This window comes from Python bivittatus, unplaced genomic scaffold (assembly GCF_059951505.1).
Source record: "Python bivittatus isolate LINGU-HERP-01145 unplaced genomic scaffold, Pbiv_v1 ctg000590_np1212, whole genome shotgun sequence".
NCBI lineage: Eukaryota > Metazoa > Chordata > Lepidosauria > Squamata > Pythonidae > Python > Python bivittatus.
The window spans coordinates 21,856,787-21,874,878 of NW_028277086.1; the positions used below are offsets into that span (position 1 = coordinate 21,856,787).

At 38.7% G+C, this 18,092-nt stretch overlaps 1 protein-coding gene across 3 annotated transcripts in view; it reads right to left on the reverse strand.

Annotated features, from left to right (window-relative positions):
- Positions 1 to 18,092, reverse strand: part of VPS13B (vacuolar protein sorting 13 homolog B) — a 403,839-nt gene that overhangs the window by 109,592 nt on the left and 276,155 nt on the right. For all 3 annotated transcript variants that reach the window (XM_088149087.1, XM_088149086.1, XM_088149088.1), the window contains exon 36: positions 12,354 to 12,761. In XM_088149087.1, coding sequence (XP_088005213.1) covers positions 12,354 to 12,761 — 408 coding nt within the window. The remainder of the gene's footprint in view (positions 1 to 12,353; positions 12,762 to 18,092) is intronic.

Genomic DNA, 18,092 nt, shown 5'->3' on the forward strand with positions numbered 1-18,092 from the left:
TGTTTTTTCAAATGTTCCAAGAATCTTGAGCTACGATTAGTTTGTTCTTCTGTCAATTGTGATGGACTCATTTTTAAATTTCTCCTCTAATGTACCGAGTAAATTTGCAAGGTCCAGTTGCATCCCTCTGCTATTGGCTACTTTAAGAGAAGGAGAAGGAGTAAAAGGAGGGAGAACCATAGTTAGAGCCAGATGATACTATAGCTGGGTGAGGCAGGATATTATACCTCAATTCAAAGACATTTCTGAATAGGTGATCCCATGCATATATAAAGAATAAGCCAAATTATATCTTATGTGCCAAGTAGATACCATTACAGCTTTTTTTAAAAAAATGGGGAAGTTAGTATTGATCATTTATGCTTTGTGTGTGCAGTATTGTGTTTACCTTGTAAACTTTGTGTGCATTACACACATTTTCTTAATGTTGTTTATATCTTCAGTTGTAAATTATAAAATGTGAGGAATATATTCCTTATTTATTTACTGAGCTTCAATGTATGTACTCTGCACTTGTGTATATTTATACTGAGCTTTCAAACTGCATGCTAAATGTAAAGATCATGTTGCATGTCTTCTTTGGTAAGCACTGCTGGAAGATTGCTAAATGTAGAAATGTGCATTAGGCTTGGGCATTCGAAGATAGAAAAGACTCAAGTTAAGAGGTGAAAAATATATTTTTATGCTGAAGGGATTATTCATTGGCTATGTTGAAGTGAACCGCATGGTGTGTTGCGCCACTAGGCATGTAGAGTCAGGTTGTTCGTGTACTGAAGCTAGATAAAACATATTTAAATAACTGCTTTCAAAATTTGCTACAGGGATTTTTAAAATATTATCTCCTAGTTTGGCTTTAGTTAGTGGTCAGCATGGATCACTACCCCACTTACTTTTTGTGGTAAAAAACAGGGGATCAAGGGGCTTATTTTGAGTTCCTATTGTTTCCTATGGCAGAGTATTCAAAATGTTTTAAGCTTCGTCTGTATAGATCATGGAACATTTGAGGTATTTGGAATTTTGTTCTGTTGGCCATTTAGTCCAAAATAAAAATCCTTTTTTCTCTTTTATATATGCCCCCCCTTTTTTATCTGCTTTCAATTGTGACCGATTCTATGGAGACTGCCTGGACGAGTCCCTGCAGTTTTCCTGGCTAGGTTTTTTCAGAAGCGGTTTGCCATTGCCTCCTTCCTACGGCGGAGCCCAGCTGGCAGTCGCAGGAAATCGGGTCTCTTTCATTGCGTTGCGTCCAGCAACCGATTCCCATTTTCCTGTGCAAGGCGCCGCCAGTGTTTTTCCCTCCCACCGGGGTGAGAGTACCTATTTATCTACTCATTTATGCTTTCGAGCTGCTAGGCGGGCAGGAGCTGAAGGGGCAAGACAGGAGCTCACCCCGCCGCGTGGAGCTTGGGCTCGAACTGCTGAAATGCCGACCATTTCTGGCCGGCAACTTCCAGTGTCATTAAGCCACTGTGCCACCATGTCCCTCTATGTATGCCCTTACTAGTAAGCTACATAGAACGTCTCCTCCCATTCCTTTCAACCATATCTGATTGTGCTGGATTATATTCTTCATAGTGATATAAATTGATAATTTTTGTACTGGTACAAGTCATGTTCATATATAAGAGAGAATGAAATATACCGTATAACCAAATGATCTTTGTACTGTAAGTTGGAATCTAATAATATGCACATTAAGTGGAGGGTGGGGAAGGAGAAACATGTAGCTGTTTTCTTTTTTGGTTGGGGTCTTTAGATGTAAGTGAAGATTAGGTACGTTTCTTTGGAATGATGGAAATTGCTGCACTGGAATGAAAGGAGAGGAAGAAGGGAGAGAAGGGACAAACGGGTGGGAATCAGAGCTAGAGGTAGCACTGGGATCCCAGGGAAGAAAACTTCAGTGACCGGGGTAGCTGGACATATCCATGAGGGTAGAGGTGACCACTGAAAAAACAGCAGCTGAGAAGTCCTCCATCACAGGAGCAGTTAACAGGCAAGCAACCAGAGTTGGAGATGGCAATTGAAAAACACAAGAAGTTTGTTCTAGTGTAGTTAATTGGGTGAAGTGAAATTGGCTACTGGAGAGGGAGTGGTGGCTAGTGTGGATCGGTTCTCATACTGGAGACTGGACTGTGGGTAATAATTAATTGATGTGAATCACCCTCTGGGTGAGAGAAAGGGTGACAGAGGACTGGGAGGAGACAACTGTTGGTATGGGCCATCTTCTGGTGGAGTGTTTCTCTCATAGTGAGAATCCTGAGGAGAATAATCCTGAGCAGAATTCTGACCAACCTAATCCCAATCAGGTAAAAATATAGTTTGGGGGAAGAAGTGAGGCAGGGGTTGAAAGGAGTGCAAGATGATGGATGGGATATGGGTAGTTACAGTGGAAATAGTGGAATGACATAGCAGCTATGGAATAAGGGTAAAGAGTGTGGTGGAAAGGAGGTTGGGGAGAGAGATGTGGGAAGATGGGTTAGTTGTCCCCTTACGTTATCTGGTGGGAAAGTGGAAAGGGACAGTGAGGAGGGAGTAGCATCAGTGGGGGCAGTGAGAGATAGAGTGGGAAGCAAGAGGTGGTCTGCCCTCTGAGAAGGGGGATTTGAAAACTCAAGCCAGTCCCCACTTTAATACCCCCAAAACATTCATCTCAGGAATCATCTGTTGGGGCTTTGGAATACCCTGAATCAGTATTCCAAATCAGCTCATGCTATGGAATACAGATTTGCCTATGATAAATATCTCCTCATCCATGATTCAATCATGGATGCTAGGACAGACCTGGTGAATCAACGATACCTTGTTGAATGATGAGGGGAAAGTTCCTCTCTCAAAACCCAGCAGGGGTTTCAAGTGTTGCATCAGCTGTGAACCCAAAGTAGGGGAAGAGTCATGATTGTCATCTGAGAGACTCTGCAAGTGACCATAACACTGTGCCACAGCATGTAAAGTATACCTAGGAGGTTGGGTTTGAAGGACAAGTTGATTGTGTTACTGTTCTACCAGGCTTCATGCTACATACTTTTATCACAGCTCAAGCAGCTTGACTTTACCAAAGGTCCAGGGAACTTCAAGTTATTTCTCTGAAGGAGAAGCTGCTTGGGAGTTCATGGTCATCATGTCTAGGGAATCAGGGAGGAGCCTGCCTGAGCCTCTTCCAAGTACAATTTTGTTTCCTGGGACTTAAGGAATGTTTCAGCCCTCTTTGTTTATATAATGGTTCTTAGACAATATTCTATTTCGCACAGTGTCATCTTCCTGATTCTCTACACCATGGGATTGTCCCAGGTGATCATGGGACTTACCAACATAAGATATATATTAGATAGGTTTTTTGTGAGTCTAATGGTGTGATGGCTGGCTCAGATTCAGAAAAGTCTAAAATGGCAGAAGTTGCTCAAGGTGCCCCAGATGAATGCCAGCCTCAAGGGGAGCCTAGCAACCAGGCACCTGAAGCTGACATAGCTGGAGGCACCAGTAGACAACGGGCTGGATCCAGGACCTCCACCCAGAGCTGAGTGCAGAACAGAACAGAGGAGATCTACATGGCTTCTCATATGATTTCCACCCCTGACTGCACTCAGTGCAGATTCCCTTTAAGAGCCAACACTCCCCAGCAGTTCTCCATTGGGAACAACTTGCCAGTACTCTGGCTTGCCAGTACTCTGTGGGTTTGTGTCCTAAACCTGCTGCCTGATAAATCTTTGCTTCTTGGAACCTGGACTGGCTGACAAGCCACAACTGGATTCCTGGATCTTGGATTGTGACCTTATGATGCCCTCACCTGTTGCTCTGGAAATCATGCAGACACGTTTATACCATTGTTTGGGACTTTGCTGGAGCATATGTGCACTTGCACACACCCTGCCTGCCACTGTCTGTATTATTTAAACTCAAGAATAAGGCCTCTGCAGCCTAACTGCAGTGTGTGTGGGTGTTTGGCCTGGAACAGGACAAACAGATCCTATACGTTTCCAAGAATGCCTGGGGAGTTTCCCAAGGCAGGCAGTTCTGTTGTGTGCTTTGTTGACCACTGGAATGAGAGGTTAGCAGTGGTGCTTGACAGGATTGCTCCTAAAAACCCAGTCCCTGACTGCTGAGCCAATAGAACTCCTTGGTTTACTAAAGAGCTGTGGGAGATGAAGCTACAGAAGAGATGCCTGAAGCAATACTGGCATGCAATGAAGAAGAACAAATATAATTACACTGTGCTGGTAAGAGCAGTGAAGTGTGATTATTCTTCTGCTTTTATTGCATATGCAGATAGCCACACAGCAGCATTATTTAGAGTTACATATTCCCTGTTGGGGAAATCCAGGCTGGAAAATGGGCTGCTGGATCATTGCAAAGAATTCACTCAGCATCTGAAGGATAAAGTTTCTCACATTTGCTCAGAGTTGGATGCTAGCTGGCAAAGTTCATTTGAGATGATCTGGGATTAATTTGAGCCTGTGGATCCTGAGGAAGTGTCCAATGTTGTCTGTGCTGTCAGCTGAGTATAGAGCAGAAACTGTTGTTGTTGCTCTTGTCGATGAACTCTGGCAAGACCAAAACAGGGGGAGTGCAACTCTCCTGGTCCTGCTGGATCTCTTAACTGCCTTCAGTATCCTTCTTGGCTGGGTGCAAGGGCTGGTAGTTTGAACACTGTTTTTCAATGATTCTCTTCCTTCCTGAGTGATTGATCCCAATCTGGTTAGGGGAGAAGTTGTGTCCTCTGTTGTGGAACATCACAGGGCCTGGTCCTTTTCTCTGTTTAGGATCTACATGAAGCCTCTGGGAAAGGTCATGCATCATCAATCTGTGGATGATACGCAACTGTGTGTCTTTGCCATAGGCTGGGAAGGAGATGTAGTGCAGGTCCTGACCTGACACCTGGAGGCTATTAGGCTTGGATGCAGAAAAAGAGGCTTAAGCCAAATTCTAGCAAGATGGAGTAGCTGACTAATTCCAGAGATGTTTCATCATTAGCTCTGGATAAAGCTGGCCTTCAGTTTGGGTGTTCTCCTGGACTCACAGTTCCTGCTTGAACAGAAAGTCAAAGCTATGACTAGGACAGCCTTTGCACAATTGTGTCTTGTGTGTCAGTTGAGGCCACTTCCATAAGAGGAGGCTTTGTTCATAGGTACTCAGACTCTGTCACTTTGTATCTATTAGAATCACACTAATACAGAGATGCCCTTGAGGGCCATTTGGAGACTTCAGCTGGTTTAGCATGAAGCAGCCTAGGAAGTTATGAGGGCACCAAGGTTCACCAAGGTAACATCACTTGCAATTCAAGGTCCTGGATATCCCTGAGAACAGTCACTCACCCACTAATCCACACAAAGAAACAAATGTATTGTTCTGATAGTTTTGGTTTCTGTTAAAGCAATAATTCTAGGCAGAATTGACTTTTTTGTTTAATTTTTTCAGCATTTTAAAGTCAACTTTGGTCTCAATTCATGTGCAAAAGAGCACGTAAACATACTTTCATAAGGATATATTCAGTCCTACATTAAGATATAGTTTATGAGGGGATATATTCCCTTACCACACTGCATCACTATTGTGTGTGTTTTCACATATGTGAACAGATCTGTTTATGTTTGCCAATCCATTTGAAACCCTGTTTGCTTGCTTGCTTGCTTTCTGTGATAATCTGCATGAATTTCTATACAAAGAAACCAACAGGACCTCATAAAGCATGTATCAAACAGGGCAGAAGATTGGCTCAATAGAAAAAAGGCAAGTACTAGTAAAGAACCCAAAATATGCATCTTTCATCATTCCTAAAGTAAGAAGAAAACTAACTATAAAAACTCCTGATTAATAATATCTGGAAAACATATTTTATTGGAAGGTTATCAGTTAATTAAACCTGCTTTAAAATCATTAGGCACGATCATAAGCTTTTGTTTTGCTTCCATGAGGGAGGAAACATGCCTCTCACACATTCCCAACCGAGGCTTTTAAAAAATGGCTCTCAGCACAAGAGGATTTCTCTTACATTACCAACCAACTTCCATCTCTTACACAAAGGCTCATCTGGAAAAGAGGCCGTTTACACTGTTTATAAAATACTGTCACATAAAATTTGTAAGGGAAAAAAAGCCATTCACTAAAAATAGCTTGCGTAAGTAAGGGATTAGAGTAGTTTCTGCTGCTATAATTGCTCCTTTGTAGTTTTTTTCCATGATGTTTCTGAACAGCGCCTTTTGACTATGTTTATTAAAGTCAGCACATCAAAAAGGATCAAAGCCACTGCTAGTGAGAACTAAAAAAAAGCCCCAAGTGTGTTGTGTTGTCTCATGGGAGAATTATGCAGATTCAAGTAAACAAGTGCAAATTGTTGAGGTTTTAATGAAAATTTTCTACAATTATTGAATCTGAAGTCATTGGTTATTATAACATCTGTATAACAGATGGCCATTTTGTATAAAAGGCAAGCAATGCTATTTTGTCTGTTTTAACAGTACATCTGAGAGGACGACTTTTTGTCATTGTATGCCATTTGCTTCAGCAAATAATTCGTAAAATGCAGCTGGTGCAGATGGTCACCATGGTTATGTGATTGTAAAAACCTGAAACACTGTGAAGTATTTACATATTAGTTTCATATGCCAAAATCAGCTTTATTCAGCTCAAAGGATACTGCCATAAAATTTTTGAATATAAAAAGAGACTGTCTCTTACATAAATTTGATCTTATATTTTCATTTGAAATGCAGTTACTGAAATTTATCTTCAACTAAGCTATACTTAGTTTGGACTCAGAAATAAAATAGTCTCTTTTAGAATAAGTAACGATCTATTAAATGAAATGAAATGAAATTGTACTACAGTTCTACCAGGATTTTTAAAAACATTTTAAAATATTGAAAATAAATTAAATTCCTTGTGAGAATTTTCTTTCAAAAACTGCCTAAATTTAATGCACATGAGCTATACTTTATTATTTACTGAAATATTCCTTTTACTATTGCTCTCGTTTACAAAACTTTGGTCCATCTGTCTCCATGGGTCTGTACATGTCTGCATGGTTCCAAATGATAAAACAAATAACAAAACTAAGGAAGCAGAAGTGTGAAATTGCTTTGCTTTGCCTTTTACATTCTTGTTAGAAACACTTTTTTCTTTTTAGCAAACAATTTTCACTTTCATACTTTTCACTGAAATAAATTATTGTGTACTCAATTAAAAATATTCTCAAGAATATTTGCACACAGAATTTCTTTTTAAAAAAAGTATGCACACCCTTTCCTACTTAATACCATGTAAGGTAAAAGCTGTAACCCATTTCCATTCACATCAACTGTAGTTTATGTGGACTGCCTTCAGAACAGACATATAGGGTTGAGAATAAGAGAATAATTCTGAGACTATAGATTATAATACTTTCTTTGCAAGATAAACCACTTTGGATTACAGGTAGTCCTTGATTTACGACCACAATTGGGACTGGAACATCAGTCACTAAGCAGTGCAGTTGTCAAGTGAGTCACACCCAATTTAATGACCTTTTTTGGCTCAGTCGTTAAGCAAATCACATGGTAGTTAAGCGAATCCGGCTTCCCCCATTGACTTTGCTTGTCAAAAGCCCCCCAGGAAAGCTGCAAATAGTGATCACGGGACCCCGGGATACTGCAACAGTTGTAAATACATGCCAGTTGCCAAGCACCTGAATTTTGATCATGTGACTGCAGGGATGCTGCAATGGTTATAAGTGTGAGGACCGGTTGTAAGTCATTTTTTTGAGCCCCACTGTAACTTTGAACAAATGGTTGTAAACTGAGGACTACTTGTAAAGATGGCATTTAGAGTACATTCACATGATGGAATGTTCCCCATCCAATGCCATTCAAATAATAAAATAGTGCACCAGAGAATAATTAGGTTATCTCTTCCCTCCCCAACAGAATCATTTGTTAAGCAGAGGAAAAACTTCTGTTACGGAAAAACACTGACTCATGTAATACACACACATCCCTTTGCAATTTGAAGTGGTATGGTTAGGATTTGAAATTAGGAGTACTGTATATATTCAGGAATAAGCCAAACATTTTAGGTTCCAAAATATACCCCCAAAATTTGGACCACAGCTCAGATTTTTAAAAGATCGTCACTGCCTTAAAATTGTGCAACTTTATAAATGATGATGTAACAGTTTGCAGTTTCCTGCCTGTTGCTGCTGTTAAAAATTTGAGGATCAGCTTATCCATGGGTGACACATTTTTCATGGTAGTTTGGTTGACATTTTGAGGGTTGGCTTATCCACAGATGGGCTTATCCACAATTATATATGGTAGGTCCTATATAATTTCAACATCCTAAGATTTACACAGAAGATAGCCATGAACTGTCCTGTATTTTCTCAAATTGCAGAACACAGAATAATGGACTTAATTATAGGATGGAAGATTCCAGTTGAATGGTTGGGTCTTGCCTATCTTCAGGACCACATATTCCAGATAGAATCTATCCATGATACCCACTTGATTTGTGAAGGCTATGAATCCCACCCCTCCATAAAGGAAAGGGAGCAGGGACTGTGAAACTTGCCTTCTCTCTACCTGTTTATAGCCATATAAAATACCTTGCTTGCCTTGTAAAGATGGCCCCCTCTTCCCTCTATTTAGTAGGGAAGTGAAAATAATGCTTTCATACGGCTTTTGAATTTTAACTTTTGGGTGATGCTGTTGTCCTGCCTTACCAACTAGAAGGAAGACGAGGAATTGTTTTTTAAGATTGCTTCTTGTTATTATTGTTTTACAAATAATAGCCCCTCAAATTCTAATGACTGAGGAAGCATAAAAATTGTGTAAAGGGTATAAATAAATGTTAGGAAAGATATCCTGGTAAGAGACATTGAACTTTGGAACTAGGGAAGTGGCAACTAGTGAAAGCATTCAAGCAGAAGGTAGACATGGTTGCTTTAATTAGGATTTCTGCAATGAGCAACAGGTTGATTTAGCAACCCTAAATGGCTCCTTCCACCTTTATGATTCTGTGATATTCAGTTCTGAGATTTGAGAACTACTTCTAAATATTCAAACCTACTGGATAACAGATACTGTACAAATAATTGAGCTAAAGAAAGGGGATTTTTTTTAAAAAATGGAACAAAATGACTGTATAACTATGGAAACATATTAAGAAATAATCTGTTTTCTGCTGCTGGTCTCTCCAAACTACAATTGAAATTTTAAAAATGCCATTTCTGTTCTTAACTACACAGATGTATATGAATAAAGATATATATTTATGGATAGTATTATGTCAGTCTTTAGGATTTCAAACATTGTTCATGTTCTATATACCTTAACTTTTTTTTCAGTTTTAGAACAAAAAATGTACTAAGATTTATTGTTCCAAGTAGGAATTTTCCTGATGAAAAAGTAATAAATGATCTAGCTTGGCCTAGAAGTTATATTTCTCAGTCATAAATTGCTACCTTGATCTCTTAAACTATTTACAACAACTCAGGAAGATGTAGCTGATAGCTAGTCAGAAAAATATACCATTCAAATTATTCGCTAATAAAGACAATTTATTCTTTATATATTTCAGTTTACCTTTTTGTTTGCTTTTTAAAAGTAGGGATAAAAATATATACATGTTTTACTTTCTCTTTCTGTTCTTCCTATAGTGAGCATAATCAGGTGTGAACTCTGAGTAGCTTAATTCAGTTTAATTTGCTATGTAGCCTCGTTTTCAGGGCAAACTCAGAAATAAAAATACAGCTTAAATATAAGTAAGGAAACTATATATAAGGAAACTATTTAAATCACATTTAATACATAAATCATAAAAACAAATTAAAATAATTGCAGAATAAAATGTTACTTATATAATAGCACACTAAAGCTAGTTATATGTAGAAAAAAATACATTTTCAATATTTTTTTTAAATACAGCAAAGATCAAGCAATGTAAACTTCTTGGGGTGAGGAGCTCCAAAACTGTGGGGTTACTACAGAATAGGGCCAATCCCTGGTATATAGCCATTTCAAGATTCTTCATGCTAGAACAAAAAACCTGCCTCAAATGTTGATGCAGAAAGGCTGCAGTGGGTTCTTCAAATAACCTGATCCCAAATAATTTATGAACTTATTGTCTCTTGTCTATTATCTATTGAATGAAACACAACATAGACATAAATCAAAACATAATGCTAAACCATGGTTAATATTATGGGAATGAACCACAGGAATATGTTTCCCCCACTTCCTCCAGCTTTTCTCCCTCCTTCTTCTTGTGAGGGGAAGTAATGAGGAACTTACTTTGGGATCTGAATAAACCAGTTTCCAATCATTCATAATCTTGGAAAACGTGTTTACTCATTCAAACAAATCTGCATCTGCAAGCACTTTTACATGGTTTGAACTGGTTAGTTTGTTTAAAGTGACACAAGTGCAATATTTTCCAAGTTTGGACACATCAAGGGAAAGCGTAGGGTTTTTTTTTTTCCCCACCAATGAAAGTGGAAGCTTTCAATTTAAAGTCTCAATCTCACATATACTGAGATATGGATTTCTTTTACTCTACTGCCCATTTCTTCTTTTTCTTTTTCCATTTATTTATTTTACTTACATACTCTCTTTCCACAAATATTACCAATTTGATAAACAACAACTTAAACAGTAAATAATCAGAAATGACGTACTAAACATTAAAACCACATTAAAACAATTACTAGCAATTTAAAATCCAAAATAATGAGATATATCTTAAATGTCAAGAAAATAGGAGCCAACTTAAGCTTGGAAAGGAAACCATTTCACAATCTTGAGTGTGATGCAGGAGAATGTCTTTCTTCTATGCCTGACTAATGCAGCTAAGGGCATAAGGGTATTTTCTACAAATCTTAATTGGGAAGATGGGTAATGAGCCAATGATTCATTATAATACCTGGACCCAAATCATTTCAAGTTTTCACATTAAGCCAAACCATTGAGTTGGTTACAAAAAACAACTGGCAATCAGTCCAGAGCAGAACTTTTAACCCCAAAAATAATATGATTGTGTGACAGAACAGATTGGTTTGTAGCTTATTGCGCCATTTTTAGAGGTAGTACTATGTTGGGGCATTGCAACAGTATAGATATAATGAAACCAAGCTTGTGTAATTAATACAACAAGCAAACTCAGACACAGTCACACCTTGTGCACAAAGAATAGTTGGACCATCTACTTCTTACTATCGGTCCTCGAAGATAAGATCAAAGATTAGTATAAGATCAAAGAGCACTCTTGATCTATCAAGATGGAGAGCAAACGCTTCTAGAACGTGATTGAATCCTACTCTCTAAATTGTGCTAATTTTTTGGATAGCCCATTTTAAGCTGAAGCAATATTCAAAATATTTGACTGATTCCTTAGCTTTAGAAAACAAAGTGCCATAGATCTCAGTGTCATCTGCATATTGACAATTCCTCACTCCATAGCTCTGTACCCATCCACATTAATTTCTGTATGTATTCATTATTATGCAGGCAAATTAAATTCTGTGGGGCACCATAACTAATGGCTGTGATGCCAAACAACAGTTTTTCAATACTAACTTCTGCACCCAACAAACAGAAGGATATAACTCTGTTATATAGTGCCTCCAAAACCCCAACCCACCAGGTAGTCCAGAAGAGTATCATGTTAAATAGTACCAAAAACTGATGAGATGTCCAAGTGAACAATAAAATATAATAGCAGCGATAGCCAAAACCAAGACAAAAGTATTATTCCTCATATATTTTGGAATATGTTTCTTTATCAAGATAATTTTTACTTGTTTCTGAAACTTCAAAAACATTTGCAGATTGCCTCATTACAGACTTACCTAAGGAAAAAGTGGGTCCAGCATATTCTACTTGCTTGAGAAGTATGGCAGCCTAGAGTAGATTCATATGACCTTTCAAAAACCAGTCAATATTTTCTTTGATGAATAGATACATCTCAAAACACATCAAGAACAATATGTATGTATGAAAGAAATAATGGGGCCCTGTCCCTTTCTCGTTCTCAGTTTAGGTCAATTTTTCCCAATTAGGAGGCTCTCTAGATATATAGCCTTCAATTTCCAGAATTCCTCCACCAATATGATCATTGCTAAGAAATTGGAGGCATTTCCCAGCCTTGGTGCCCTCCAGATGTATGGACTTCTATTCTCATACATCTGGAGGGCACCAAGGTTAAGAAAGTCTCATTCTGGTTATTTCCATATGTTGAGTGAAAGCCCAAATGAAATGGTTCCAAATGAAAACTATGTATCCACCCTCTAGGTTTATTAGTGACCCTATATTATAATTAAAGTTAATTATATATTACTATTGTCATAATGATTCCATTATCATAAACAAAAATAACTTCAACATTCTTACCTTTAGTCTTACAGTTGACTTTGACATTCAAATTTCCACTGAGGTTCGATAAAGATACTAACAGACAAGGTTTACAGGGATTTGGGCAAGTTTCCACAGAAACCATAATCTGAGTTGTATGGATAGAAAATTGCTGACAACAGGAAATGCTCATCCATAAGTTTTCTTGTGCTGAAGCTTTTTCCCCTCCATAACTATGATCTTCAGAGTTGGAAATCTTACTTTTGCAAGACTGGGATATATACATGTCATCCTTCTTTGGAACACTATCAGTTGCTGAAACATTTCCCTCCTGGGCCTCATAATCACTCTTCTGCCTTAGCTTTTTCAGAAATTGTTTTATTTGATCTAGCTTGACAAAACTGATACTGGCTTTCAGAGGCTTTGATATATCCACATTTATGTTGGCTGTGGGAAAGAGAGAGAGAGAGAGAAAGAGAAAATCTTTTATTGTAAATCTTTTTACAGTATTACAGCTTTTTCCTTGTGAAAATAATCTAATCTCAAACAACTATTCAATTGATGGTGAAATGAATGTTAATTTACAGATTGTTAGGCAGTTAATAATTGAGGTCTGTACTTCAGAGCAGTGTAATTAGACATTTAAAAGTAAATACTTTATGTGCAAATACGACAATGCATATTTATTAAAAAGCACAACCCAACAACACACAAAAAGAGCTGCATGAAGACCCTATTCACCCATATTCAGCTTCATGAGGACCCTGGACACATTGCAACACATGTAATTATAGAAAGCAGAAATAAATTACCTACAAGAGATCTTTCAATGTAAGCAATATTTGCATAATTTCATCAAAAAGTGCACATCAACCCAACCAATATCACTAACACTTAAGCCCTCAAAAAGAATAATCCATTATTACATCAAAGGCATCTCAGAATGCACTAACAGGCTGTGCCACCCATTTGAAATAAATGTGGCACACAAACCAACAAAATACCTACAAAATATACTAAGGAAACCCAAAGACCCAGTACCAAAGGAAGACAGTACAAGAGTAATTTAAAACTAAAATGCTATGAACTATGAAAAATACTATGGACATCACTATGTAGGACAAACAGGCAGAAGACTAGCAGAACATATCCATGAACTAGCTGTCAGAAGAAACAACACAACTTTCTAATCTCCTTCCACACAGATAACCTTGGGCATAACTTCAACTGGAAAACAGTGAAAATCTTTAGAAAAAGCCAAATTGAAAAATGCAAGAGAGTACTTAAAAGCATTACACTCTGACCAAACAGGGATCAACAGACATATTGACTTAAATCCTATTTATGAAGATATCAAAAGATATAACTAAAAATTCAACATTACAAATTCAATGCAGGCATCAGCAAAACACCCAACATTCCCCCATCACACAGCAATCAACCAACCCCTAGATGAACTAGAGCCATCTCATTATCAACCAAATAACCAAAACCCAACCACAATTGAACAAGCACATACGCAAAAAGAACACCCTCCCAACAAGCCATCACAGCACGTAGCAACATCACTGATCACCCAGGAAGGAATCAACGGACAGGTAAGACAGAACAATCACCTTATCAGACAATTAATCAAATAAGGCATCAATCACTTACAAAACATCTGTCTACAGTTTACCATTTCCAAGCATGTGCAAAGCAGCAAAACTAGACAAATATATAACCCCATTCAATCACTGAACCTCACTTTTCCAAATCTTCTGTACTGGTGATATTATCTAGTAGGCTAATGAAACCACTGCAACCCAAAAACTAACTCAAAAGACTCCAACAATGCATCAGACTAGGAAGAAACTCGTTGTTGTTCAGTTGTTAAGTCGTGTCCGACTCTTCGTGACCCCATGGAACCATATCAAGTCAGGCCTTCCTGTCCTTCATTGCCTCCCTGAGTTTGCTCAGTTTCATGCTCATTGCTTCAGTGATGCTATCTAACCATCTCATCCTCTGCCGTCCTCTTCTCCTTTTGCCTTCAATCTTTCCCAGCATCAGGGTCTTTTCCAAAGAGTCCTCTCTTTGCATTAGGTGACCAAAGTATCTGAGCTTGAGCTTCATTATCAATCCTTCCAATGAGCAATCAGAGTTGATTTCCTTTAAGATTGACTGGTTTGACCTCCTAGCGGTCCAGGGGACTCTTAAGAGTCTTCTCCAGCACCACAGTTCAAAGGCATCAATTCTTTGGCGCTCAGTCTTCTTTATGGTCCAGCTCTCACAGCCATACATTACTACTGGAAAAACCATAGCTTTGACTATGCGGATCTTTGTCGGCAAGGTGACGTCTCTGCTTTTTAATATGCTATCTAGGTTTGCCATAGCTTTCCTCCCAAGGAGCAAGCATCTTTTAATTTCATGGCTGCAGTCTCCGTCTGCGGTGATCTTGGAGCCCAAATAAATGAAGTCTGTTACTGCTTTCATTTCTACCCCTTCTATTTGCCAGGAATTGATGGGTCCAGATGCCATGATCTTAGTTTTTTTAATGTTGAGTTTCAAGCCAGCTTTTGCACTCTCCTCTTTCACTCTCATCAAGAGGGTCTTTGTGAGAGATAAAGGGAGTCAAAGCCAGAAGTCATTGCTTCTCCATGGTGCTGCCAGGGCTCTGGAATAGACTCCCAGGATCAGGCTAGATCCCTCCTTGGTTTTCAGGAAGATGTTAAAACAGAACTATTTTGGAGAGCATTTGAGTTCATGCACTGCAACATCCGGGGGCCAGATGGGGGCTCACACCAGTGGAGGTGGCTTGTGGGGTGATTGACCTTGCCCCCCTCCCTGGTCATCTTGAATGTTTTTAGTATTTATGTACAGGATTTGTTTTCTATACTTGATTTTTTAATGGATTAATTTATTTTAACTATCTATGGGGTATTTTAAATTGTTGATGGGGTTTCTGATTTTAACTGTGAGCTGTCCAGAGTCACCCGTTGGGGGGAGATGGGCGGCATACACATTTAATCATGAATGAATGAATGAATGAAATCTTTTATTCCATTTTATTTTATTTTATTTTATTTCATTTTATTTTAGTCTTTTGGACTGGGGCTTTATGGCTGTTATTTTATTAGTTTTGTTTTTTTAGTCATACTGTGGATGTTTTAATTTTTTTATATTAAATATCATGTAAGCCACCGATAGTGTGGATTGTGGCAGGATATAAATACAGTAAACAAACAAACATAATATTCTCTTCATGGTTAGACATTTGGGAATGTACTAATTTACCTCCATAAAAAATTCAGCCCTTTCTTTGTTCCAAAAGTACCACTGTGTTCAGAGGGTCTTACTCCTGCTGCAGTCCTTGTCTGACAGTTTGATTAGAGGCAAATGCACAAATTCATCATATAAACATCAACTTCGATATGTTAATGTTCCCCCTCCCCTGATAGCACAAGTTACAAAATTGTATTTTCATTCTCTCCCTGATTTGTTTTCTTGATTGTATTACTTCACCATTAGGGCTGTGCAAGTCCTTTGAAAGAGTTCACTGCAATATATAGGAGTGGGTAAGAAGCAGCTCTCATTAAAGCTGCTGCATCTTTTCCCAGGCTCTTTGTAAATTGTCCCCAGCTGTCTCTTTACTGATGTGATGCACAGCCATTTTCCATTTTTCCCAGCAAAACATCTCACTCTTAAGAATTGTGTTTGAAACCATTTCTTTCTTTCCTCCTTTTTAGCTAATGGAAATCCCTCACCACAAAAGGGATCAGATAACTTACAGAACTCTGAATATATTTGGGAAAGCAAGATTAGTTGTTATTTTCTTTAATTAGCAAAACATATGGTTCATGGATAATCCCAAAGCCTTGTGTCTATTAGTCTGTTATATATTTGTTAATATTACCATACACTTCCTCCTTCTGGTAAGCTGATATTTAGCCTGCATCAAAAATATTCCAAGAATTCCCTATCTGGTGGGTCTCCTCATCAACCCACCAAATGGTTTCTAAACGTTATCGAGAAATGTCTGAAAGCCTGGTAAAATCTTCATGTGTTCAATTTCCTTGCTGGATTGTATTGTTCTAATTTAACTATTAACTTTAAAATCTCACATTTTTGTTATCAACTGGGGTACGTATACTTAGAAGTGTAATTGATGGCAACAGAACTTACTCCCAAAGATGATTTTTAGGGAGAAATTCTACTTCTTCAACTGATGCTGTGTGATAGGCATGTTCCTTAATGACATTTTTACATTTCTGTAATAGGAAAAGCATTGTTAATTTCTTCCTTTCTTCTTGATCCAAATATGAAGGCTGAAGATCTTGCTAAGTCTCTCCCTCCTTCCGGGAGTGCTTTTATAAGGGGAAGAACGTGAAGGTGTTCTGGAAGTTGGCAAGCAGACACAGCTTATTTCCAGAGCACCAGTTTGCTTTGGGCTTTCTAAGAAATTGATTTCATCCTGAGTATGTCAGTACATTGCATGTACTTCCTAGCTGGTGAGATGCACACACACTCTTGAAGTAAACTGGCTTTAAAACATTTTAAAAATGTTTACCCAATACTGTCCTTACCATTAATAAGGAATGCTGCATGTGGCAGAAACCTGGTAACCTAGACTCTTCCCTTCCCTGTTTTACTAAATAGGGATATGTAAAAGCTGACCAAAATCATGATGGGCAGCTGGGATCCATATCTATGGGCTATCTGGCAAAGATCATGGCATATGAAATAGATATGATTTGGAATGTAAGAAGGGTAATTCGTAAAAATGGGGAAAATAGATACAGATGTCATTGGTCCACCAAACTAACAGAAAAGGGAAGGAGATAATAGATCTGAATGAAAGTGTTCTGGTCCTGTGGAGTTGATGAATACATGAAGGGAAATGAAGATATAGGCTTATTTATGACCATACAGCTGAGCCCTGCAATGATATCATTGTGCAAACTCCTCTTTTACGTTCCTGTGTTGTGACAAATGCTGCAGGGCAGGATCTGCATAGTGATATCACTACACACACACAGCTTCTGCAAAGGCACATTTTGTTCCTTGCTTGCCAGCAAAAAACAGGTCAGCCAGCCCAACCAACCTGTTTTCTCTCAGTTACCAGCCAAAAGCAGAGAAATTGTTCCTGAACTATTTTTTAACAGCAAGTGATGAATAATTAAAAGCACCTTGCATGAGGGTCATCTTTCTCAGGGTCCTTCCTGAGATTGCTTTTTATTATGTTCCTATTACAGTGGTACCTCTACTTATGAATGCCCCTACTTACGAAATTTTCGAGATACGATCAGCTCTGGCCCCAAAAATGTACCTCTACTTACGAATTCGCCTCGACTTACGAGCCATTTTCCGCCTGTTCCACGTGGTCCGCGGCCATTTTTCTGCCCGTTCCACGTGGTCCGCGGCCATTTTCCGCCCGTTCCACGTGGTCCGCGGCCATTTTCCGCCCGTTCCACGTGGTCCGCGGCCATTTTTCCGCCCGTTCCACGTGGTCCACGGCCGTTTTTCTGCCCGTGACACGTGGTCCGCAGCCATTTTTTCCGCCCTGCCGCGTGGTCAGCGGCCATTTTTCCGCCCCTGCTGCGTGGTCTGCGGACGCCGGAACGGATTAACGGTAATTACATTGAACCTTATGGGAAAATTTACTTCGACTTGCGACCAACTCAACTTGCGATCAGAGTCACGGAACGAATTAAGTTCGTAAGTAGAGGTAACACTGTACTTGCAAAGACATTAAACATGGTAAATTCATACCTTCATTAAGCAATTCTTTTTCTGTCCCTA